Source organism: Amblyomma mixtum, chromosome 7, assembly GCF_055824585.1.
Source record: "Amblyomma mixtum isolate Tamu chromosome 7, ASM5582458v1, whole genome shotgun sequence".
In the NCBI taxonomy this organism is placed as follows: Eukaryota; Metazoa; Arthropoda; class Arachnida; order Ixodida; family Ixodidae; genus Amblyomma; species Amblyomma mixtum.
This window is the reverse complement of record NC_143018.1, coordinates 143,983,470-144,009,306: the sequence shown is the minus strand read 5'-3', so window position 1 is coordinate 144,009,306 and position 25,837 is coordinate 143,983,470. Positions and strand designations below refer to the sequence as shown.

Here is a 25,837-nt window from a genome sequence, read left to right as displayed (position 1 = left end):
TTTCGAAGATCAGAAAGATGCTTCGATGGCCATTAACATAACGTCCGGCTACGCACAGCAAGGAATTTTACCAGAACAGTCAACGTATACAAAGTTGTGGCCGCGTTAGCCATCTAACTGCAGGCACGAATGTCACGTACTTAAACTGCCATGTTTCCAAAGGCCACTGGTGACCAACACTTTCTCACTAACGTTTATTTTTATTTCATATCACTCCTTACTGGACTATGAGGAACCAAAGTGTAGTTTTATGCCTCTTTATCTTCCGAAAACTCAAACGTATCTTTCAAAGCCCGAAGAGCGTAAATTTTACCCAACCGCAGGGTCACTTAGCTGTGCTGGTGCGAATTTGTTGGCCGCTTATTTCTCGTGTTTCGCGCTGAACAAGCGAAACCTAGTCTTAACATTTGTTGGAAAATGGTCAGGATGTAAGCTTGTCGAGGGTTTCGCAAGATTTCTTCGTCATGTTTGGCCGTCGTGCTCGCAGCGGCTTCGGGACTGCAAACACATATTCCGGACGCTCTAGAAAATCGCTGATACACCAAGAAGTGATGCTGCGCTAAAAGCAAACAAAAAAAAGTGGTCGAGGGATGTCCGTTTGGACATTTGTCAGAATACAAGAGCTTACGTGGAAAGCAAGTCGGGTACGGCCATGCTTTGAAATTGGAGATTGAATTTTCGTGATCTGCTGCTCCGCTTTCAGTCGTCCAGGAAGAACAGGTCACAGTCGGGGATCGGAGCCAGCAGCGCAGAAATGTAGTCTTCGTCCAAGTCAGCAGGCTCGTCATTTTGCGCCACATGAAGCTGCTCCTGAATGCTCTTTCCAGACTGCTTTCGTGTAGGCTGAAGAGAACTTTGGTCGACAGGAAGAGTGTCAACACCCGAGTATCCGGCATCCTCACTTGCGCCCTGGCTGCGGTACCGCTTACAGGTTCCAGGTTCACCTGTCAAGACCTCAGAAGGTCATAACGTACCTTCAGATTCCTCTCGCGTCCGTTTGTGGCTCCTGGCTGCCAGAGACATTTTCAACAGGGAGCTCACCGAGGTCATTGGGCACATCCAAAAGATGGTAGCGATTGGGGTCTGTGAACCTTCCAGGATCCGTTGAGGGCCTTGGTGGGTCCTAGAAAAGATTTAGCTGGGCACGGGAACCAGAAATTGGCGGAGCCGATAATAAACGCGTCCGCTCACTCGGGCCCCCTAGCGGCGAAACCCCACCGACGAGCAAGGCGTATTTGTCCGCGTTTCAGATTGACCCAAGTTTGGCTACTACAACCAAACTTTTGGTTACTACAAAGACATTGTAGCTCTTGATATGGATGGACGGGGCTTCGCGGATTGGTCGTCGCTGCCTTGTTCGCCCTCCACTGGGTCTCTGGATCTGAGCCAGGACCAATCTTGAAGAAGCAGCCGTAGCATCATGCGTTTGCGAATGCAGGGGTCTCGGCGGCTCTGCTGCATTTCTTCTAACTTCTCCTCGGCTAAAACCAGACGCTGCTCCACGCTCATCGCCATGACGAACACGACAGGAGTCGGCTTAAAAACACCGCAAACAACAACGCAGCGCGCGGAAAGTGCGACCAAGCTGGGTCGGCTCCAACACCTGTGTAACACGTTCAAATGTTTTTCTTCACGGGTGCGAGAATTGTGCCTGGTGACGAGATTTAATCTCGGCTCCACCAATAGGGTTCGACTTCAGCAGAAAAAGTCGAACTTGTTAGGTGTGGCTTATCAGAGCGATAAGGGTGGGGTGTGGGATAGATTCCTAGGAAGGTCTGGAACAGGAAACGTCGCGGGACAAAGGAGAACAAAACACTCTCTCTCACTCTTAGACAGTCCGAGGGCGTTGACCTCGTTTTGACGATATTCCTTTCGAAAGCAACACAATGGAGCGCGTATCAGTTAGAGCACGTCTTGCTTGTAATGTTTTGTAAGCAACGCGTGCTTAAAATACATGGCCATGAAATACCCGAGTAACCGATTCAAATTTCTGGGAATGCGTTTAAACGAGGGGCACGTATACGCGGAAAAGAACGAACAGTCTCCTAGGTCAAAATGGCCAAGAGATGTCGCGGTAATGAAACATAGAGCATAATGGCGGTAACACAAGTATGGACTACTAAGAGGTATTCGGAAAGGAATAATGGCGCCGTGGCTTTCTTTCGGTAATTCGCTTCTGTGCTTAAGGGCCGATGTTAAGTCGGTATGAGAAATAAATGAGAGAGCTGTTTGAAGATTAGCACTATGTACCGAAGGCAAAAACCACAAACTAGGAAGTGAGGGGGGTAAGGGCTGGAAAATCTTTGAAGCACCGCCAACTTAGAGTAAAATGCTATATGAAGTACACCTGATTAAACTGAACGGAAACTGGTGGGCATCAAAGGATTTTAAACAGTTATACGGAACGTGCGTTGACACAAAAAGGCAGAAAAAATTAGGAATATAACCAGTAAGCATGCCGGACAAGAGGACGCGGAAAGAAAGAGCCAGCCAGCCAGCCAGCCATGCATGGATGCATGCATGCATCCATATATCCATCCATCCATCCATCCATCCATCCATCCATCCATCCATCCATCCATCCATCCATCCATCCATCCATCCATCCATCCATCCATCCATCCATCCATCCATCCATCCATCCATCCATCCATCCATCCATCCATCCATCCATCCATCCATCCATCCATCCATCCATCCATCCATCCATCCATCCATCCATCCATCCATCCATCCATCCATCCATCCATCCATCCATCCATCCATCCATCCATCCATCCATCCATCCATCCATCCATCCATCCATCCATCCATCCATCCATCCATCCATCCATCCATCCATCCATCCATCCATCCATCCATCCATCCATCCATCCATCCATCCATCCATCCATCCATCCATCCATCCATCCATCCATCCATCCATCCATCCATCCATCCATCCATCCAGGGACGTGCATCAACAGTTCTTTTCGAAGATCAGAAAGATGCTTCGATGGCCATTAACATAACGTCCGGCTACGCACAGCAAGGAATTTTACCAGAACAGTCAACGTATACAAAGTTGTGGCCGCGTTAGCCATCTAACTGCCGGCACGAATGTCACGTACTTAAACTGCCATGTTTCCAAAGGCCACTGGTGACCAACACTTTCTCACTAACGTTTATTTTTATTTCATATCACTCCTTACTGGACTATGAGGAACCAAAGTGTAGTTTTATGCCTCTTTATCTTCCGAAAACTCAAACGTATCTTTCAAAGCCCGAAGAGCGTAAATTTTACCCAACCGCAGGGTCACTTAGCTGTGCTGGTGCGAATTTGTTGGCCGCTTATTTCTCGTGTTTCGCGCTGAACAAGCGAAACCTAGTCTTAACATTAGTTGGAAAATGGTCAGGATGTAAGCTTGTCGAGGTTTTCGCAAGATTTCTTCGTCATGTTTGGCCATCGTGCTCGCAGCGGCTTCGGGACTGCAAACACATATTCCGGACGCTCTAGAAAATCGCTGATACACCAAGAAGTGATGCTGCGCTAAAAGCAAACAAAAAAAAGTGGTCGAGGGATGTCCGTTTGGACATTTGTCAGAATACAAGAGCTTACGTGGAAAGCAAGTCGGGTACGGCCATGCTTTGAAATTGGAGATTGAATTTTCGTGATCTGCTGCTCCGCTTTCAGTCGTCCAGGAAGAACAGGTCACAGTCGGGGATCGGAGCCAGCAGCGCAGAAATGTAGTCTTCGTCCAAGTCAGCAGGCTCGTCATTTTGCGCCACATGAAGCTGCTCCTGAATGCTCTTTCCAGACTGCTTTCGTGTAGGCTGAAGAGAACTTTGGTCGACAGGAAGAGTGTCAACACCCGAGTATTCGGCATCCTCACTGCCGCCCTGGCTGCGGTACCGCTTACAGGTTCCAGGTTCACCTGTCAAGACCTCAGAAGATAATAACGTACCTTCAGATTCCTCTCGCGTCCGTTTGTGGCTCCTTGCTCTTGATATGGATGGACGGGGCTTCGCGGATTGGTCGTCGCTGCCTTGTTCGCCCTCCACTGGGTCTCTGGATCTGAGCCAGGACCAATCTTGAAGAAGCAGCCGTAGCATCATGCGTTTGCGAATGCATGGGTCTCGGCGGCTCTGCTGCATTTCTTCTAACTTCTCCTCGGCTAAAACCAGACGCTGCTCCACGCTCATCGCCATGACGAACACGACAGGAGTCGGCTTAAAAACACCGCAAACAACAACGCAGCGCGCGGAAGGTGCGACCAAGCTGGGTCGGCTCCAACACCTGTGTAACACGTTCAAATGTTTTTCTTCACGGGTGCGAGAAGGGTGCCTGGTGACGAGATTTAATCTCGGCTCCACCAATAGGGTTCGACTTCAGCAAAAAAGTCGAACTTGTTAGGTGTGGCTTATCAGAGCGATAAGGGTGGGGTGTGGGATAGATTCCTAGGAAGGTCTGGAACAGGAAACGTCGCGGGACAAAGGAGAACAAAACACTCTCTCTCACTCTTAGACAGTCCGAGGGCGTTGACCTCGTTTTGACGATATTCCTTTCGAAAGCAACACAATGGAGCGCGTATCAGTTAGAGCACGTCTTGCTTGTAATGTTTTGTAAGCAACACGTGCTTAATATACATGGCCATGAAATACCCGAGTAACCGATTCAAATTTCTGGGAATGCGTTTAAACGAGGGGCACGTATACGCGGAAAAGAACGAACAGTCTCCTAGGTCAAAATGGCCAAGAGATGTCGCGGTAATGAAACATAGAGCATAATGGCGGTAACACAAGTATGGACTACTAAGAGGTATTCGGAAAGGAATAATGGCGCCGTGGCTTTCTTTCGGTAATTCGCTTCTGTGCTTAAGGGCCGATGTTAAGTCGGTATGAGAAATAAATGAGAGAGCTGTTTGAAGATTAGCACTATGTACCGAAGGCAAAAACCACAAACTAGGAAGTGAGGGGGGTAAGGGCTGGAAAATCTTTGAAGCACCGCCAACTTAGAGTAAAATGCTATATGAAGTACACCTGATTAAACTGAACGGAAACTGGTGGGCATCAAAGGATTTTAAACAGTTATACGGAACGTGCGTTGACACAAAAAGGCAGAAAAAATTAGGAATATAACCAGTAAGCATGCCGGACAAGAGGACGCGGAAAGAAAGAGCCAGCCAGCCAGCCAGCCATGCATGGATGCATGCATGCATCCATATATCCATCCATCCATCCATCCATCCATCCATCCATCCATCCATCCATCCATCCATCCATCCATCCATCCATCCATCCATCCATCCATCCATCCATCCATCCATCCATCCATCCATCCATCCATCCATCCATCCATCCATCCATCCATCCATCCATCCATCCATCCATCCATGCATCCATCCACCATCCATCCATCCATCCATCCATCCATCCATCCATCCATCCATCCATCCATCCATCCATCCATCCATCCATCCATCCATCCATCCATCCATCCATCCATCCATCCATCCATCCATCCATCCATCCATCCATCCATCCATCCATCCATCCATCCATCCATCCATCCATCCATCCATCCATCCATCCATCCATCCATCCATCCATCCATCCATCCATCCATCCATCCATCCATCCATCCATCCATCCATCCATCCATCCATCCATCCATCCATCCATCCATCCATCCATCCAGGGACGTGCATCAACAGTTCTTTTCGAAGATCAGAAAGATGCTTCGATGGCCATTAACATAACGTCCGGCTACGCACAGCAAGGAATTTTACCAGAACAGTCAACGTATACAAAGTTGTGGCCGCGTTAGCCATCTAACTGCCGGCACGAATGTCACGTACTTAAACTGCCATGTTTCCAAAGGCCACTGGTGACCAACACTTTCTCACTAACGTTTATTTTTATTTCATATCACTCCTTACTGGACTATGAGGAACCAAAGTGTAGTTTTATGCCTCGTTATCTTCCGAAAACTCAAACGTATCTTTCAAAGCCCGAAGAGCGTAAATTTTACCCAACCGCAGGGTCACTTAGCTGTGCTGGTGCGAATTTGTTGGCCGCTTATTTCTCGTGTTTCGCGCTGAACAAGCGAAACCTAGTCTTAACATTAGTTGGAAAATGGTCAGGATGTAAGCTTGTCGAGGTTTTCGCAAGATTTCTTCGTCATGTTTGGCCATCGTGCTCGCAGCGGCTTCGGGACTGCAAACACATATTCCGGACGCTCTAGAAAATCGCTGATACACCAAGAAGTGATGCTGCGCTAAAAGCAAACAAAAAAAAGTGGTCGAGGGATGTCCGTTTGGACATTTGTCAGAATACAAGAGCTTACGTGGAAAGCAAGTCAGGTACGGCCATGCTTTGAAATTGGAGATTGAATTTTCGTGATCTGCTGCTCCGCTTTCAGTCGTCCAGGAAGAACAGGTCACAGTCGGGGATCGGAGCCAGCAGCGCAGAAATGTAGTCTTCGTCCAAGTCAGCAGGCTCGTCATTTTGCGCCACATGAAGCTGCTCCTGAATGCTCTTTCCAGACTGCTTTCGTGTAGGCTGAAGAGAACTTTGGTCGACAGGAAGAGTGTCAACACCCGAGTATTCGGCATCCTCACTGCCGCCCTGGCTGCGGTACCGCTTACAGGTTCCAGGTTCACCTGTCAAGACCTCAGAAGATAATAACGTACCTTCAGATTCCTCTCGCGTCCGTTTGTGGCTCCTTGCTCTTGATATGGATGGACGGGGCTTCGCGGATTGGTCGTCGCTGCCTTGTTCGCCCTCCACTGGGTCTCTGGATCTGAGCCAGGACCAATCTTGAAGAAGCAGCCGTAGCATCATGCGTTTGCGAATGCATGGGTCTCGGCAGCTCTGCTGCATTTCTTCTAACTTCTCCTCGGCTAAAACCAGACGCTGCTCCACGCTCATGGCCATGACGAACACGACAGGAGTCGGCTTAAAAACACCGCAAACAACAACGCAGCGCGCGGAAGGTGCGACCAAGCTGGGTCGGCTCCAACACCTGTGTAACACGTTCAAATGTTTTTCTTCACGGGTGCGAGAAGGGTGCCTGGTGACGAGATTTAATCTCGGCTCCACCAATAGGGTTCGACTTCAGCAAAAAAGTCGAACTTGTTAGGTGTGGCTTATCAGAGCGATAAGGGTGGGGTGTGGGATAGATTCCTAGGAAGGTCTGGAACAGGAAACGTCGCGGGACAAAGGAGAACAAAACACTCTCTCTCACTCTTAGACAGTCCGAGGGCGTTGACCTCGTTTTGACGATATTCCTTTCGAAAGCAACACAATGGAGCGCGTATCAGTTAGAGCACGTCTTGCTTGTAATGTTTTGTAAGCAACACGTGCTTAATATACATGGCCATGAAATACCCGAGTAACCGATTCAAATTTCTGGGAATGCGTTTAAACGAGGGGCACGTATACGCGGAAAAGAACGAACAGTCTCCTAGGTCAAAATGGCCAAGAGATGTCGCGGTAATGAAACATAGAGCATAATGGCGGTAACACAAGTATGGACTACTAAGAGGTATTCGGAAAGGAATAATGGCGCCGTGGCTTTCTTTCGGTAATTCGCTTCTGTGCTTAAGGGCCGATGTTAAGTCGTTATGAGAAATAAATGAGAGAGCTGTTTGAAGATTAGCACTATGTACCGAAGGCAAAAACCACAAACTAGGAAGTGAGGGGGGTAAGGGCTGGAAAATCTTTGAAGCACCGCCAACTTAGAGTAAAATGCTATATGAAGTACACCTGATTAAACTGAACGGAAACTGGTGGGCATCAAAGGATTTTAAACAGTTATACGGAACGTGCGTTGACACAAAAAGGCAGAAAAAATTAGGAATATAACCAGTAAGCATGCCGGACAAGAGGACGCGGAAAGAAAGAGCCAGCCAGCCAGCCAGCCATGCATGGATGCATGCATGCATCCATATATCCATCCATCCATCCATCCATCCATCCATCCATCCATCCATCCATCCATCCATCCATCCATCCATCCATCCATCCATCCATCCATCCATCCATCCATCCATCCATCCATCCATCCATCCATCCATCCATCCATCCATCCATCCATCCATCCATCCATCCATGCATCCATCCACCATCCATCCATCCATCCATCCATCCATCCATCCATCCATCCATCCATCCATCCATCCATCCATCCATCCATCCATCCATCCATCCATCCATCCATCCATCCATCCATCCATCCATCCATCCATCCATCCATCCATCCATCCATCCATCCATCCATCCATCCATCCATCCATCCATCCATCCATCCATCCATCCATCCAGGGACGTGCATCAACAGTTCTTTTCGAAGATCAGAAAGATGCTTCGATGGCCATTAACATAACGTCCGGCTACGCACAGCAAGGAATTTTACCAGAACAGTCAACGTATACAAAGTTGTGGCCGCGTTAGCCATCTAACTGCCGGCACGAATGTCACGTACTTAAACTGCCATGTTTCCAAAGGCCACTGGTGACCAACACTTTCTCACTAACGTTTATTTTTATTTCATATCACTCCTTACTGGACTATGAGGAACCAAAGTGTAGTTTTATGCCTCTTTATCTTCCGAAAACTCAAACGTATCTTTCAAAGCCCGAAGAGCGTAAATTTTACCCAACCGCAGGGTCACTTAGCTGTGCTGGTGCGAATTTGTTGGCCGCTTATTTCTCGTGTTTCGCGCTGAACAAGCGAAACCTAGTCTTAACATTAGTTGGAAAATGGTCAGGATGTAAGCTTGTCGAGGTTTTCGCAAGATTTCTTCGTCATGTTTGGCCATCGTGCTCGCAGCGGCTTCGGGACTGCAAACACATATTCCGGACGCTCTAGAAAATCGCTGATACACCAAGAAGTGATGCTGCGCTAAAAGCAAACAAAAAAAAGTGGTCGAGGGATGTCCGTTTGGACATTTGTCAGAATACAAGAGCTTACGTGGAAAGCAAGTCGGGTACGGCCATGCTTTGAAATTGGAGATTGAATTTTCGTGATCTGCTGCTCCGCTTTCAGTCGTCCAGGAAGAACAGGTCACAGTCGGGGATCGGAGCCAGCAGCGCAGAAATGTAGTCTTCGTCCAAGTCAGCAGGCTCGTCATTTTGCGCCACATGAAGCTGCTCCTGAATGCTCTTTCCAGACTGCTTTCGTGTAGGCTGAAGAGAACTTTGGTCGACAGGAAGAGTGTCAACACCCGAGTATTCGGCATCCTCACTGCCGCCCTGGCTGCGGTACCGCTTACAGGTTCCAGGTTCACCTGTCAAGACCTCAGAAGATAATAACGTACCTTCAGATTCCTCTCGCGTCCGTTTGTGGCTCCTTGCTCTTGATATGGATGGACGGGGCTTCGCGGATTGGTCGTCGCTGCCTTGTTCGCCCTCCACTGGGTCTCTGGATCTGAGCCAGGACCAATCTTGAAGAAGCAGCCGTAGCATCATGCGTTTGCGAATGCATGGGTCTCGGCGGCTCTGCTGCATTTCTTCTAACTTCTCCTCGGCTAAAACCAGACGCTGCTCCACGCTCATCGCCATGACGAACACGACAGGAGTCGGCTTAAAAACACCGCAAACAACAACGCAGCGCGCGGAAGGTGCGACCAAGCTGGGTCGGCTCCAACACCTGTGTAACACGTTCAAATGTTTTTCTTCACGGGTGCGAGAAGGGTGCCTGGTGACGAGATTTAATCTCGGCTCCACCAATAGGGTTCGACTTCAGCAAAAAAGTCGAACTTGTTAGGTGTGGCTTATCAGAGCGATAAGGGTGGGGTGTGGGATAGATTCCTAGGAAGGTCTGGAACAGGAAACGTCGCGGGACAAAGGAGAACAAAACACTCTCTCTCACTCTTAGACAGTCCGAGGGCGTTGACCTCGTTTTGACGATATTCCTTTCGAAAGCAACACAATGGAGCGCGTATCAGTTAGAGCACGTCTTGCTTGTAATGTTTTGTAAGCAACACGTGCTTAATATACATGGCCATGAAATACCCGAGTAACCGATTCAAATTTCTGGGAATGCGTTTAAACGAGGGGCACGTATACGCGGAAAAGAACGAACAGTCTCCTAGGTCAAAATGGCCAAGAGATGTCGCGGTAATGAAACATAGAGCATAATGGCGGTAACACAAGTATGGACTACTAAGAGGTATTCGGAAAGGAATAATGGCGCCGTGGCTTTCTTTCGGTAATTCGCTTCTGTGCTTAAGGGCCGATGTTAAGTCGGTATGAGAAATAAATGAGAGAGCTGTTTGAAGATTAGCACTATGTACCGAAGGCAAAAACCACAAACTAGGAAGTGAGGGGGGTAAGGGCTGGAAAATCTTTGAAGCACCGCCAACTTAGAGTAAAATGCTATATGAAGTACACCTGATTAAACTGAACGGAAACTGGTGGGCATCAAAGGATTTTAAACAGTTATACGGAACGTGCGTTGACACAAAAAGGCAGAAAAAATTAGGAATATAACCAGTAAGCATGCCGGACAAGAGGACGCGGAAAGAAAGAGCCAGCCAGCCATGCATGGATGCATGCATGCATGCATGCATGCTTCCATCCATCCATCCATCCATCCATCCATCCATCCATCCATCCATCCATCCATCCATCCATCCATCCATCCATCCATCCATCCATCCATCCATCCATCCATCCATCCATCCATCCATCCATCCATCCATCCATCCATCCATCCATCCATCCATCCATCCATCCATCCATCCATCCATCCATCCATCCATCTATCCATCCATCCATCCATCCATCCATCCATCCATCCATCCATCCATCCATCCATCCATCCATCCATCCATCCAACCATCCATCCATCCATCCATCCATCCATCTATCCATCCATCCATCCATCCATCCATCCATCCATCCATCCATCCATCCATCCATCCATCCATCCATCCATCCATCCATCCATCCATCCATCCATCCATCCATCCATCCATCCATCCATCCATCCATCCATCCATCCATCCATCCATCCATCCATCCATCCATCCATCCATCCATCCATCCATCCATCCATCCATCCAGGGACGTGCATCAACAGTTCTTTTCGAAGATCAGAAAGATGCTTCGATGGCCATTAACATAACGTCCGGCTACGCACAGCAAGGAATTTTACCAGAACAGTCAACGTATACAAAGTTGTGGCCGCCTTAGCCATCTAACTGCAGGCACGAATGTCACGTACTTAAACTGCCATGTTTCCAAAGGCCACTGGTGACCAACACTTTCTCACTAACGTTTATTTTTATTTCATATCACTCCTTACTGGAATATGAGGAACCAGAGTGTAGTTTTATGCCTCTTTATCTTCCGAAAACTCAAACGTATCTTTCAAAGCCCGAAGAGCGTAAATTTTACCCAACCGCAGGGTCACTTAGCTGTGCTGGTGCGAATTTGTTGGCCGCTTATTTCTCGTGTTTCGCGCTGAACAAGCGAAACCTAGTCTTAACATTTGTTGGAAAATGGTCAGGATGTAAGCTTGTCGAGGTTTTCGCAAGATTTCTTCGTCATGTTTGGCCATCGTGCTCGCAGCGGCTTCGGGACTGCAAACACATATTCCGGACGCTCTAGAAAATCGCTGATACACCAAGAAGTGATGCTGCGCTAAAAGCAAACAAAAAAAGTGGTCGAGGGATGTCCGTTTGGACATTTGTCAGAATACAAGAGCTTACGTGGAAAGCAAGTCGGGTACGGCCATGCTTTGAAATTGGAGATTGAATTTTCGTGATCTGCTGCTCCGCTTTCAGTCGTCCAGGAAGAACAGGTCACAGTCGGGGATCGGAGCCAGCAGCGCAGAAATGTAGTCTTCGTCCAAGTAAGCAGGCTCGTCATTTTGCGCCACATGAAGCTGCTCCTGAATGCTCTTTCCAGACTGCTTTCGTGTAGGCTGAAGAGAACTTTGGTCGACAGGAAGAGTGTCAACACCCGAGTATCCGGCATCCTCACTGCCGCCCTGGCTGCGCTACCGCTTACAGGTTCCAGGTTCACCTGTCAAGACCTCAGAAGATAATAACGTACCTTCAGATTCCTCTCGCGTCCGTTTGTGGCTCCTTGCTCTTGATATCGATGGACGGGGCTTCGCGGATTGGTCGTCGCTGCCTTGTTCGCCCTCCACTGGGTCTCTGGATCTGAGCCAGGACCAATCTTGAAGAAGCAGCCGTAGCATCATGCGTTTGCGAATGCATGGGTCTCGGCGGCTCTGCTGCATTTCTTCCAACTTCTCCTCGGCTAAAACCAGACGCTGCTCCACGCTCATCGCCATGACGAACACGACAGGAGTCGGCTTAAAAACACCGCAAACAACAACGCAGCGCGCGGAAAGTGCGACCAAGCTGGGTCGGCTCCAACACCTGTGTAACACGTTCAAATGTTTTTCTTCACGGGTGCGAGAAGGGTGCCTGGTGACGAGATTTAATCTCGGCTCCACCAATAGGGTTCGACTTCAGCAGAAAAAGTCGAACTTGTTAGGTGTGGCTTATCAGAGCGATAAGGGTGGGGTGTGGGATAGATTCCTAGGAAGGTCTGGAACAGGAAACGTCGCGGGACAAAGGAGAACAAAACACTTTCTCTCACTCTTAGACAGTCCGAGGGCGTTGACCTCGTTTTGACGATATTCCTTTCGAAAGCAACACAATGGAGCGCGTATCAGTTAGAGCACGTCTTGCTTGTAATGTTTTGTAAGCAACACGTGCTTAATATACATGGCCATAAAATACCCGAGTAACCGATTCAAATTTCTGGGAATGCGTTTAAACGAGGGGCACGTATACGCGGAAAAGAACGAACAGTCTCCTAGGTCAAAATGGCCAAGAGATGTCGCGGTAATGAAACATAGAGCATAATGGCGGTAACACAAGTATGGACTACAAAGAGGTATTCGGAAAGGAATAATGGCGCCGTGGCTTTCTTTCGGTAATTCGCTTCTGTGCTTAAGGGCCGATGTTAAGTCGGTATGAGAAATAAATGAGAGAGCTGTTTGAAGATTAGCACTATGTACCGAAGGCAAAAACCACAAACTAGGAAGTGAGGGGGGTAAGGGCTGGAAAATCTTTGAAGCACCGCCAACTTAGAGTAAAATGCTATATGAAGTACACCTGATTAAACTGAACGGAAACTGGTGGGCATCAAAGGATTTTAAACAGTTATACGGAACGTGCGTTGACACAAAAAGGCAGAAAAAATTAGGAATATAACCAGTAAGCATGCCGGACAAGAGGACGCGGAAAGAAAGAGCCAGCCAGCCAGCCAGCCATGCATGGATGCATGCATGCATGCATGCATGCATGCATGCTTCCATCCATCCATCCATCCATCCATCCATCCATCCATCCATCCATCCATCCATCCATCCATCCATCCATCCATCCATCCATCCATCCATCCATCCATCCATCCATCCATCCATCCATCCATCCATCCATCCATCCATCCATCCATCCATCCATCCATCCATCCAACCATCCATCCATCCATCCATCCATCCATCCATCCATCCATCCATCCATCCATCCATCCATCCATCCATCCATCCATCCATCCATCCATCCATCCATCCATCCATCCATCCATCCATCATCCATCCATCCATCCATCCATCCATCCATCCATCCATCCATCCATCCATCCATCCATCCATCCATCCATCCATCCATCCATCCATCCATCCATCCATCCATCCATCCATCCATCCATCCATCCATCCATCCATCCATCCATCCATCCATCCATCCATCCATCCATCCATCCATCCATCCATCCATCCATCCATCCATCCATCCATCCATCCATCCATCCATCCAGGGACGTGCATCAACAGTTCTTTTCGAAGATCAGAAAGATGCTTCGATGGCCATTAACATAACGTCCGGCTACGCACAGCAAGGAATTTTACCAGAACAGTCAACGTATGCAAAGTTGTGGCCGCCTTAGCCATCTAACTGCAGGCACGAATGTCACGTACTTAAACTGCCATGTTTCCAAAGGCCACTGGTGACCAACACTTTCTCACTAACGTTTATTTTTATTTCATATCACTCCTTACTGGACTATGCGGAACCAAAGTGTAGTTTTATGCCTCTTTATCTTCCGAAAACTCAAACGTATCTTTCAAAGCCCGAAGAGCGTAAATTTTACCCAACCGCAGGGTCACTTAGCTGTGCTGGTGCGAATCTGTTGGGTGCTTATTTCTCGTGTTTCGCGCTGAACAAGCGAAACCTAGTCTTAACATTTGTTGGAAAATGGTCAGGATGTAAGCTTGTCGAGGTTTTCGCAAGATTTCTTCGCCATGTTTGGCCATCGTGCTCGCAGCGGCTTCGGGACTGCAAACACATATTCCGGACGCTCTAGAAAATCGCTGATACACCAAGAAGTGATGCTGCGCTAAAAGCAAACAAAAAAAAGTGGTCGAGGGATGTCCGTTTGGACATTTGTCAGAATAAAAGAGCTTACGTGGAAAGCAAGTCGGGTACGGCCATGCTTTGAAATTGGAGATTGAATTTTCGTGATCTGCTGCTCCGCTTTCAGTCGTCCAGGAAGAACAGGTCACAGTCGGGGATCGGAGCCAGCAGCGCAGAAATGTAGTCTTCGTCCAAGTCAGCAGGCTCGTCATTTTGCGCCACATGAAGCTGCTCCTGAATGCTCTTTCCAGACTGCTTTCGTGTAGGCTGAAGAGAACTTTGGTCGACAGGAAGAGTGTCAACACCCGAGTATCCGGCATCCTCACTGCCGCCCTGGCTGCGGTACCGCTTACAGGTTTCAGGTTCACCTGTCAAGACCTCAGAAGATAATAACGTACCTTCAGATTCCTCTCGCGTCCGTTTGTGGCTCCTTGCTCTTGATATGGATGGACGGGGCTTCGCGGATTGGTCGTCGCTGCCTTGTTCGCCCTCCACTGGGTCTCTGGATCTGAGCCAGGACCAATCTTGAAGAAGCAGCCGTAGCATCATGCGTTTGCGAATGCAGGGGTCTCGGCGGCTCTGCTGCATTTCTTCTAACTTCTCCTCGGCTAAAACCAGACGCTGCTCCACGCTCATCGCCATGACGAACACGACAGGAGTCGGCTTAAAAACACCGCAAACAACAACGCAGCGCGCGGAAAGTGCGACCAAGCTGGGTCGGCTCCAACACCTGTGTAACACGTTCAAATGTTTTTCTTCACGGGTGCGAGAAGGGTGCCTGGTGAGGAGATTTAATCTCGGCTCCACCAATAGGGTTCGACTTCAGCAGAAAAAGTCGAACTTGTTAGGTGTGGCTTATCAGAGCGATAAGGGTGGGGTGTGGGATAGATTCCTAGGAAGGTCTGGAACAGGGAACGTCGCGGGACAAAGGAGAACAAAACACTCTCTCTCACTCTTAGACAGTCCGAGGGCGTTGACCTCGTTTTGACGATATTCCTTTCGAAAGCAACACAATGGAGCTCGTATCAGTTAGAGCACGTCTTGCTTGTAATGTTTTGTAAGCAACACGTGCTTAAAATACATGGTCATGAAATACCCGAGTAACCGATTCAAATTTCTGGGAATGCGTTTAAACGAGGGGCACGTATACGCGGAAAAGAACGAACAGTCTCCTAGGTCAAAATGGCCAAGAGATGTCGCGGTAATGAAACATAGAGCATAATGGCGGTAACACAAGTATGGACTACTAAGAGGTATTCGGAAAGGAATAATGGCGCCGTGGCTTTCTTTCGGTAATTCGCTTCTGTGCTTAAGGGCCGATGTTAAGTCGGTATGAGAAATAAATGAGAGAGCTGTTTGAAGATTAGCACTATGTACCGAAGGCAAAAACCACAAACTAGGAAGTGAGGGGGGTAAGGGCTGGAAAATCTTTGAAGCACCGCCAACTTAGAGTAAAATGCTATATGAAGTACACCTGATTAAACTGAACGGAAACTGGTGGGCATCAAAGGATTTTAAACAGTTATACGGAACGTGCGTTGACACAAAAAGGCAGAAAAAATTAGGAATATAACCAGTAAGCATGCCGAACAAGAGGACGCGGAAAGAAAGAGCCAGCCAGCCAGCCAGGCATGCATGGATGCATGCATGCATGCATGTATGCATGCATGCATGCATGCATGCATGCATGCATGCATCCATCCATCCATCCATCCATCCATCCATCCATCCATCCATCCATCCATCCATCCATCCATCCATCCATCCATCCATCCATCCATCCATCCATCCATCCATCCATCCATCCATCCATCCATCCATCCATCCATCCATCCATCCATCCATCCATCCATCCATCCATCCATCCATCCATCCATCCATCCATCCATCCATCCATCCATCCATCCATCCATCCATCCATCCATCCATCCATCCATCCATCCATCCATCCATCCATCCATCCATCCATCCATCCATCCATCCATCCATCCATCCATCCATCCATCCATCCATCCATCCATCCATCCATCCATCCATCCATCCATCCATCCATCCATCCATCCATCCATCCATCCATCCATCCATCCATCCATCCATCCATCCATCCATCCATCCATCCATCCATCCATCCATCCATCCATCCATCCATCCATCCATCCATCCATCCATCCATCCATCCATCCATCCATCCATCCATCCATCCATCCATCCATCCATCCATCCATCCATCCATCCATCCATCCATCCATCCATCCATCCATCCATCCATCCATCCATCCATCCATCCATCCATCCATCCATCCATCCATCCATCCATCCATCCATCCATCCATCCATCCATCCATCCATCCATCCATCCATCCATCCATCCATCCATCCATCCATCCATCCATCCATCCATCCATCCATCCATCCATCCATCCATCCATCCATCCATCCATCCATCCATCCATCCATCCATCCATCCATCCATCCATCCATCCATCCATCCATCCATCCATCCATCCATCCATCCATCCATCCATCCATCCATCCATCCATCCATCCATCCATCCATCCATCCATCCATCCATCCATCCATCCATCCATCCATCCATCCATCCATCCATCCATCCATCCATCCATCCATCCATCCATCCATCCATCCATCCATCCATCCATCCATCCATCCATCCATCCATCCATCCATCCATCCATCCATCCATCCATCCATCCATCCATCCATCCATCCATCCATCCATCCATCCATCCATCCATCCATCCATCCATCCATCCATCCATCCATCCATCCATCCATCCATCCATCCATCCATCCATCCATCCATCCATCCATCCATCCATCCATCCATCCATCCATCCATCCATCCATCCATCCATCCATCCATCCATCCATCCATCCATCCATCCATCCATCCATCCATCCATCCATCCATCCATCCATCCATCCATCCATCCATCCATCCATCCATCCATCCATCCATCCATCCATCCATCCATCCATCCATCCATCCATCCATCCATCCATCCATCCATCCATCCATCCATCCATCCATCCATCCATCCATCCATCCATCCATCCATCCATCCATCCATCCATCCATCCATCCATCCATCCATCCATCCATCCATCCATCCATCCATCCATCCATCCATCCATCCATCCATCCATCCATCCATCCATCTATCCATCCATCCATCCATCCATCCATCCATCCATCCATCCATCCATCCATCCATCCATCCATCCATCAATCCAGGGACGTGCATCAAGAGTTCTTTTCGAAGATCAGAAAGATGCTTCGATGGCCATTAACATAACGTCCGGCTACGCACAGCAAGGAATTTTACCAGAACAGTCAACGTATACAAAGTTGTGGCCGCCTTAGCCATCTAACTGCAGGCACGAATGTCACGTTCTTAAAGTGCCATGTTTCCAAAGGCCACTGGTGACCAACACTTTCTCACTAACGTTTATTTTCATTTCATATCACTCCTTACTGGACTATGAGGAACCAAAGTGTAGTTTTATGCCTCTTTATCTTCCGAAAACTCAAACGTATCTTTCAAAGCCCGAAGAGCGTAAATTTTACCCAACCGCAGGGTCACTTAGCTGTGCTGGTGCGAATTTGTTGGCCGCTTATTTCTCGTGTTTCGCGCTGAACAAGCGAAACCTAGTCTTAACATTTGTTTGAAAATGGTCAGGATGTAAGCTTGTCGAGGTTTTCGCAAGATTTCTTCGTCATGTTTGGCCATCGTGCTCGCAGCGGCTTCGGGACTGCAAACACATATTCCGGACGCTCTAGAAAATCGCTGATACACCAAGAAGTGATGCTGCGCTAAAAGCAAACAAAAAAAAGTGGTCGAGGGATGTCCGTTTGGACATTTGTCAGAATACAAGAGCTTACGTGGAAAGCAAGTCGGGTACGGCCATGCTTTGAAATTGGAGATTGAATTTTCGTGATCTGCTGCTCCGCTTTCAGTCGTCCAGGAAGAACAGGTCACAGTCGGGGATCGGAGCCAGCAGCGCAGAAATGTAGTCTTCGTCCAAGTCAGCAGGCTCGTCATTTTGCGCCACATGAAGCTGCTCCTGAATGCTCTTTCCAGACTGCTTTCGTGTAGGCTGAAGAGAACTTTGGTCGACAGGAAGAGTGTCAACACCCGAGTATCCGGCATCCTCACTGCCGCCCTGGCTGCGGTACCGCTTACAGGTTCCAGGTTCACCTGTCAAGACCTCAGAAGATAATAACGTACCTTCAGATTCCTCTCGCGTCCGTTTGTGGCTCCTTGCTCTTGATATGGATGGACGGGGCTTCGCGGATTGGTCGTCGCTGCCTTGTTCGCCCTCCACTGGGTCTCTGGATCGGAGCCAGGACCAATCTTGAAGAAGCAGCCGTAGCATCATGCGTTTGCGAATGCAGGGGTCTCGGCGGCTCTGCTGCATTTCTTCTAACTTCTCCTCGGCTATAGCCAGACGCTGCTCCACGCTCATCGCCATGACGAACACGACAGGAGTCGGCTTAAAAACACCGCAAACAACAACGCAGCGCGCGGAAAGTGCGACCAAGCTGGGTCGGCTCCAACACCTGTGTAACACGTTCAAATGTTTTTCTTCACGGGTGCGAGAAGGGTGCTGGTGACGAGATTTATTCTCGGCTCCACCAATAGGGTTCGACTTCAGCAGAAAAAGTCGAACTTGTTAGGTGTGGCTTATCAGAGCGATAAGGGTGGGGTGTGGGATAGATTCCTAGGAAGGTCTGGAACAGGAAACGTCGCGGGACAAAGGAGAACAAAACACTCTCTCTCACTCTTAGACAGTCCGAGGGCGTTGACCTCGTTTTGATGATATTCCTTTCGAAAGCAACACAATGAAGCTCGTATCAGTTAGAGCACGTCTTGCTTGTAATGTTTTGTAAGCAACACGTGCTTAAAATACATGGCCATGAAATACCCGAGTAACCGATTCAAATTTCTGGGAATGCGTTTCAACGAGGGGCACGTATACGCGGAAAAGAACGAACAGTCTCCTAGGTCAAAATGGCCAAGAGATGTCGCGGTAATGAAACATAGAGCATAATGGCGGTAACACAAGTATGGACTACTAAGAGGTATTCGGAAAGGAATAATGGCGCCGTGGCTTTCTTTCGGTAATTCGCTTCTGTGCTTAAGGGCCGATGTTAAGTCTGTATGAGAAATAAATGAGAGAGCTGTTTGAAGATTAGCACTATGTACCGAAGGCAAAAACCACAAACTAGGAAGTGAGGGGGGTAAGGGCTGGAAAATCTTTGAAGCACCGCCAACTTAGAGTAAAATGCTATATGAAGTACACCTGATTAAACTGAACGGAAACTGGTGGGCATCAAAGGATTTTAAACAGTTATACGGAACGTGCGTTGACACAAAAAGGCAGAAAAAATTAGGAATATAACCAGAATCATTGTCCGATTTGCTCAGCAATCTGTTCGTGACTTGTGGCTGGAAGCGCGTAAAGAACTTCGAAAGAGTTCGTCGAATGTCACGATCACCGAAAACATGACTAATCAGAACAGGGACCTGCTGCGCCGCACAAGGGATTGGGCAAAGAGCCATGATTACAAGTTTTCGTGGCATTGCAATGGCAAAGTACTAATCAGGAAACAGGAAGGTGACAGTGCCGTTGTCATTCGCTGTGCCGCAGATCTTGACAGTCTGTGATAAACTTTGGCCTAGTACTCCTACCAGTTTTTTCTTTTCGACCCCCTATCTAGTACAATGCTTCCTTCTTTTACATCTCAAGTGAACTTACCAAGTCTTAAGAACATTCTCAATGCTGATGGCCGGCGAAGCCTCAATTGTATGCATTGTAACCTTAGATCAGGGAGAAATAAGCGAGATGAACTCGATCATCTTCTTACTGAAGCTCAAGTACGCTTTGATGTTGTTATGCTTACTGAGACTTGGTTTGCGTCGAAGGAGGATGTGTATACATATCAGACACATAAATCGTATTACATGAACCGTAGTGACAAAAGAGGTGGTGGTGTTGCAATGTTAGTTTCAAATTTATTGGATTCTGAACTACTTACTGAATTTTCCTGTATTAACCCCTTTTATGAAACTCTTGTTATTAGATGTGGTACTACAGTATTGTGTTTATGCTACCGTCCTCCTTCTACCAATGTCCAGTTGTTTTTTACTTTTCTTGATTCATTTTTAGAATTTGTGAGTGCAAGTAAATATAAATTAATTTTTGGTGGTGACTTGAACATAAATATGCTCGTTGATAGCAATGTAGAACTAGAACTTGAATCCCTCTTAAACTCTCATTCCTGTCAGAACTTTATAACATCAGCAACACGAATCACTACACAATCAACGACACTTTTAGACCTTTTTTTAAGCAACTTCGATGCATCCCTCGTTAGAGCTTGTACATTGATTCATAGCATCAGCGACCACCTGCCGATAGTTATATCAGTGAATCAGTGCACTAATGCAGTAAAGACCCCACGTTCCGTATTCTCTTACCGAGTTATTAATCCTACAACGCTCTCTACATTTAAAGACCGTCTAACCACAGTCAGCTGGGACGATGTGTTCGCAGCAAATGACCCGAACGTAGCATATGAAACATTTTTGCGTAAATTTTCCGAAGTATACTTTGAGTGTTTTCCAATGAAGAAGTGCAGAACCTGTAAAAACAGTCGCAAACCCTGGATAACTAAAGAATCGTTAAAACTTTTAAAGAAACGAGATCAATTATGTAGGACGTTCATACGAACTAAATCTCCTGAAGCCCTTAAAATATTCAAATCATATAGGAATTTTGTCACGAAACACCTTCGGGCTGAAAAAAGACAATATTATATTCACCTCTTTAACTCGACTGAAGGGCGCACAGGCAATGTTTGGAAGGCACTTAAAGTGGCAACCGGGACCTCAGCAGAAGCAGTAAATAAAATAGCAAAGGATGGAATAGAGCTACAGGGTGCTGAACTAGCCAACGCCTTTAATACTTTTTTTCTGTCACTTGGCGACGTTAGCGAACCCGCCGCTGACTTATCTCTTATGAGTGGCCCAAATGAACAAACAATATTTTTAGAACCAGTCTCGGAAAGTGAAGTTGTAACTACATTTTTGGCAGTAAATAACAGCAAAGCAACTGATGCCTGTGGCTTTCAGATAGAGCCTATAAAGTCTGCAATAAGAGAAATAGCCCCTTGCGTTACCCACATTTTCAATATATGCTTGTTGACTGGAACTTTCCCGCATGCCATGCAAACAGCAAAGGTAACTGTTCTATTCAAGAAAGGTGACAGGAACGATATGTCAAATTATCGTCCAATATCGGTTTTACCCGTCTTTTCGAAAGGCCTGGAGAAAATAATTCTGAAGCGCCTATCCTCATTTACTGATCGTCATGATATTATATGTTCCGCCCAATATGGGTTTCGAAAGAATAAGTCGACAGAGCTGGCACTTTTGGCTCAAAAGGAGTTTATTTTGTCAAATTTCGAACGCAAAAATATGGTGCTTAGACTGTTTCTGGATTTTTCAAAAGCGTTTGATCTCATAAATCACAACATTCTCATTAAAAAACTGGACCATTATGGCATTAGGGGGAAAGCACAAGAATTAATCACATCTTATTTGCAACATAGATCTCAGTTTGTAGTAATTGGAGGACAAAATTCTGCAGTACAATCAGTAAAATCAGGTGTCCCACAGGGCAGTATTCTGGGCCCGTTTCTGTTTATCCTCTATATAAACGAAATAGTACGCCTTGACGAAAATGCCCACTATATAATCTATGCAGATGACACTAGTTTATTTTTTTCAGACAACTCATGTGAGACCTTAGCTAATCAAGCCAATAGCGCCCTGTCTAAAATAAATACGTGGGCTCAAACAAACTGTTTAGCACTTAACCATCGAAAGACAAAAGCAGTACTATTTCACCCCCGCCACAAGCAAATCCAGTTGCCGCACATTGTGTTAAACAATACCAATATTGAAATAGTAAGAACTTTTAAATCACTAGGTGTATACTTTTCTGAAAATATGACATGGGATGAACACGTCGGCTATATAGTAAATAAGTTGTCGAAAACTATTGGCATCATACGCCGCCACTGTTATTATTTCCCTACCTCAGTTAACGTCCTTTTATATAACTGTTTATTTTCCTCCACATTAAGCTATGCCTTTTTAGTATGGTCCACAACAACAGCAACAAACATCAGCAAACTTTTAATATTGCAGAAACGGGTCTTACGTCTGGTCTGCAATGTTCCGTATCGCTCCCATACTGCAGACCTATTTCAAAAACACAATATCGTTCCTGTTACATCACTATACAATTACAAACTATCCCAGCTTTATAAACAGGGAATACTAAAGAATAATGATGCATTAACTAACCTAGCCGGATTGCAGATAAACACCACCACCTATAACGTACGTTTTTTGGAACCCTGGAATGTCACCAAATGCCGGACTAACTACGGGAAACAAATGTTGAAATACTCATTGCCGACGGTTTTAAATTATCTTTTTACTGAAACAAATAATGACATTTCCGCGATTTCCTCACAGAAATTGCGTACCTTGTTTGTATAACCTGTTTATTCTTTTTTTTTTTCTTTCCTCGATTTGATGTTGACGTGTACGCCTTCGCCGCACGCTGCTGCGCTACTGTGTATGCTGGGAGGTCAGGACTCCTCAAGCTGTTTTTTCAGCTTTTTACCTGCCCTCCTCGCAACATTCCATTTCTGTTGCGGAATAACTTTCAATTTCAAGTAAGCATGCCGGACAAGAGGACGCGGAAAGAAAGAGCCAGCCAGCCAGCCAGCCATGCATGGATGGATGGATGGATGGATGGATGGATGGATGGATGGATGGATGCATGCATGCATGCATGCATGCATGCATGCATCCATCCATCCATCCATCCATCCATCCATCCATCCATCCATCCATCCATCCATCCATCCATCCATCCATCCATCCATCCATCCATCCATCCATCCATCCATCCATCCATCCATCCATCCATCCATCCATCCATCCATCCATCCATCCATCCATCCATCCATCCATCCATCCATCCATCCATCCATCCATCCATCCATCCATCCATCCATCCATCCATCCATCCATCCATCCATCCATCCATCCATCCATCCATCCATCCATCCATCCATCCATCCATCCATCCATCCATCCATCCATCCATCCATCCATCCATCCATCCATCCATCCATCCATCCATCCATCCATCCATCCATCCATCCATCCATCCATCCATCCATCCATCCATCCATCCATCCATCCATCCATCCATCCATCCATCCATCCATCCATCCATCCATCCATCCATCCATCCATCCATCCATCCATCCATCCATCCATCCATCCATCCATCCATCCATCCATCCATCCATCCATCCATCCATCCATCCATCCATCCATCCATCCATCCATCCATCCATCCATCCATCCATCCATCCATCCATCCATCCATCCATCCATCCATCCATCCATCCATCCATCCATCCATCCATCCATCCATCCATCCATCCATCCATCCATCCATCCATCCATCCATCCATCCATCCATCCATCCATCCATCCATCCATCCATCCATCCATCCATCCATCCATCCATCCATCCATCCATCCATCCATCCATCCATCCATCCATCCATCCATCCATCCATCCATCCATCCATCCATCCATCCATCCATCCATCCATCCATCCATCCATCCATCCATCCATCCATCCATCCATCCATCCATCCATCCATCCATCCATCCATCCATCCATCCATCCATCCATCCATCCATCCATCCATCCATCCATCAATCCAGGGACGTGCATCAACAGTTCTTTTCGAAGATCAGAAAGATGCTTCGATGGCCATTAACATAACGTCCGGCTACGCACAGCAAGGAATTTTACCAGAACAGTCAACGTATACAAAGTTGTGGCCGCCTTAGCCAACTAACTGCAGGCACGAATGTCACGTACTTAAATTGCCATGTTTCCAAAGGCCACTGGTGACCAACACTTTCTCACTAACGTTTATTTTTATTTCATATCACTCCTTACTGGACTATGAGGAACCAAAGTGTAGTTTTATGCCTCTTTATCTTCCAAAAACTCAAACGTATCTTTCAAAGCCCGAAGAGCGTAAATTTTACCCAACCGCAGGGTCACTTAGCTGTGCTGGTGCGAATTTGTTGGGCGCTTATTTCTCGTGTTTCGCGCTGAACAAGCGAAACCTAGTCTTAACATTTGTTGGAAAATGGTCACGATGTAAGCTTGTCGAGGTTTTCGCAAGATTTCTTCGTCATATTTGGCCATCGTGCTCGCAGCGGCTTCGGGACTGCGGAACACATATTCCGGACGCTCTCGAAAATCGCTGATACACCAAGAAGTGATGCTGCGCTAAAAGCAAACAAAAAAAAGTGGTCGAGGCATGTCCGTTTGGACATTTGTCAGAATACAAGAGCTTACGTGGAAAGCAAGTCGGGTACGGCCATGCTTTGAAATTGGAGATTGAATTTTCGTGATCTGCTGCTCCGCTTTCAGTCGTCCAGGAAGAACAGGTCACAGTCGGGGATCGGAGCCAGCAGGGCAGAAATGTAGTCTTCGTCCAAGTCAGCAGGCTCGTCATTTTGCGCCACATGAAGCTGCTCCTGAATGCTCTTTCCAGACTGCTTTCGTGTAGGCTGAAGAGAACTTTGGTCGACAGGAAGAGTGTCAACACCCGAGTATCCGGCATCCTCACTGCCGCCCCGGCTGCGGTACCGCTTACAGGTTCCAGGTTCACCTGTCAAGACCTCAGAAGATAATAACGTACCTTCAGATTCCTCTCGCGTCCGTTTGTGGCTCCTTGCTCTTGATATGGATGGACGGGGCTTCGCGGATTGGTCGTCGCTGCCTTGTTCGCCCTCCACTGGGTCTCTGGATCTGAGCCAGGACCAATCTTGAAGAAGCAGCCGTAGCATCATGCGTTTGCGAATGCAGGGGTCTCGGCGGCTCTGCTGCATTTCTTCTAACTTCTCCTCGGCTAAAACCAGACGCTGGTCCACGCTCATCGCCATGACGAACACGACAGGAGTCGGCTTAAAAACACCGCAAACAACAACGCAGCGCGCGGAAAGTGCGACCAAGCTGGGTCGGCTCCATCACCTGTGTAACACGTTCAAATGTTTTTCTTCACGGGTGCGAGAAGGGAGCCTGGTGAAGAGATTTAATCTCGGCTCCACCAATAGGGTTCGACTTCAGCAGAAAAAGTCGAACTTGTTAGGTGTGGCTTATCAGAGCGATAAGGGTGGGGTGTGGGATAGATTCCTAGGAAGGTCTGGAACAGGAAACGTCGCGGGACAAAGGAGAAAAAAACACTCTCTCTCACTCTTAGACAGTCCGAGGGCGT

At 47.4% G+C, this 25,837-nt stretch overlaps 1 protein-coding gene across 1 annotated transcript in view; it reads left to right on the top strand.

Annotated features, from left to right (window-relative positions):
- The first annotated feature begins 21,670 nt into the window (after positions 1-21,670).
- LOC149337768 (uncharacterized) overlaps positions 21,671-25,837 on the top strand; it is an 89,973-nt gene continuing 85,806 nt past the window's right edge. Inside the window, exon 1 of the mRNA XM_089554514.1 lies at positions 21,671-21,685. Coding sequence (XP_089410640.1) covers positions 21,671-21,685 — 15 coding nt within the window. The remainder of the gene's footprint in view (positions 21,686-25,837) is intronic.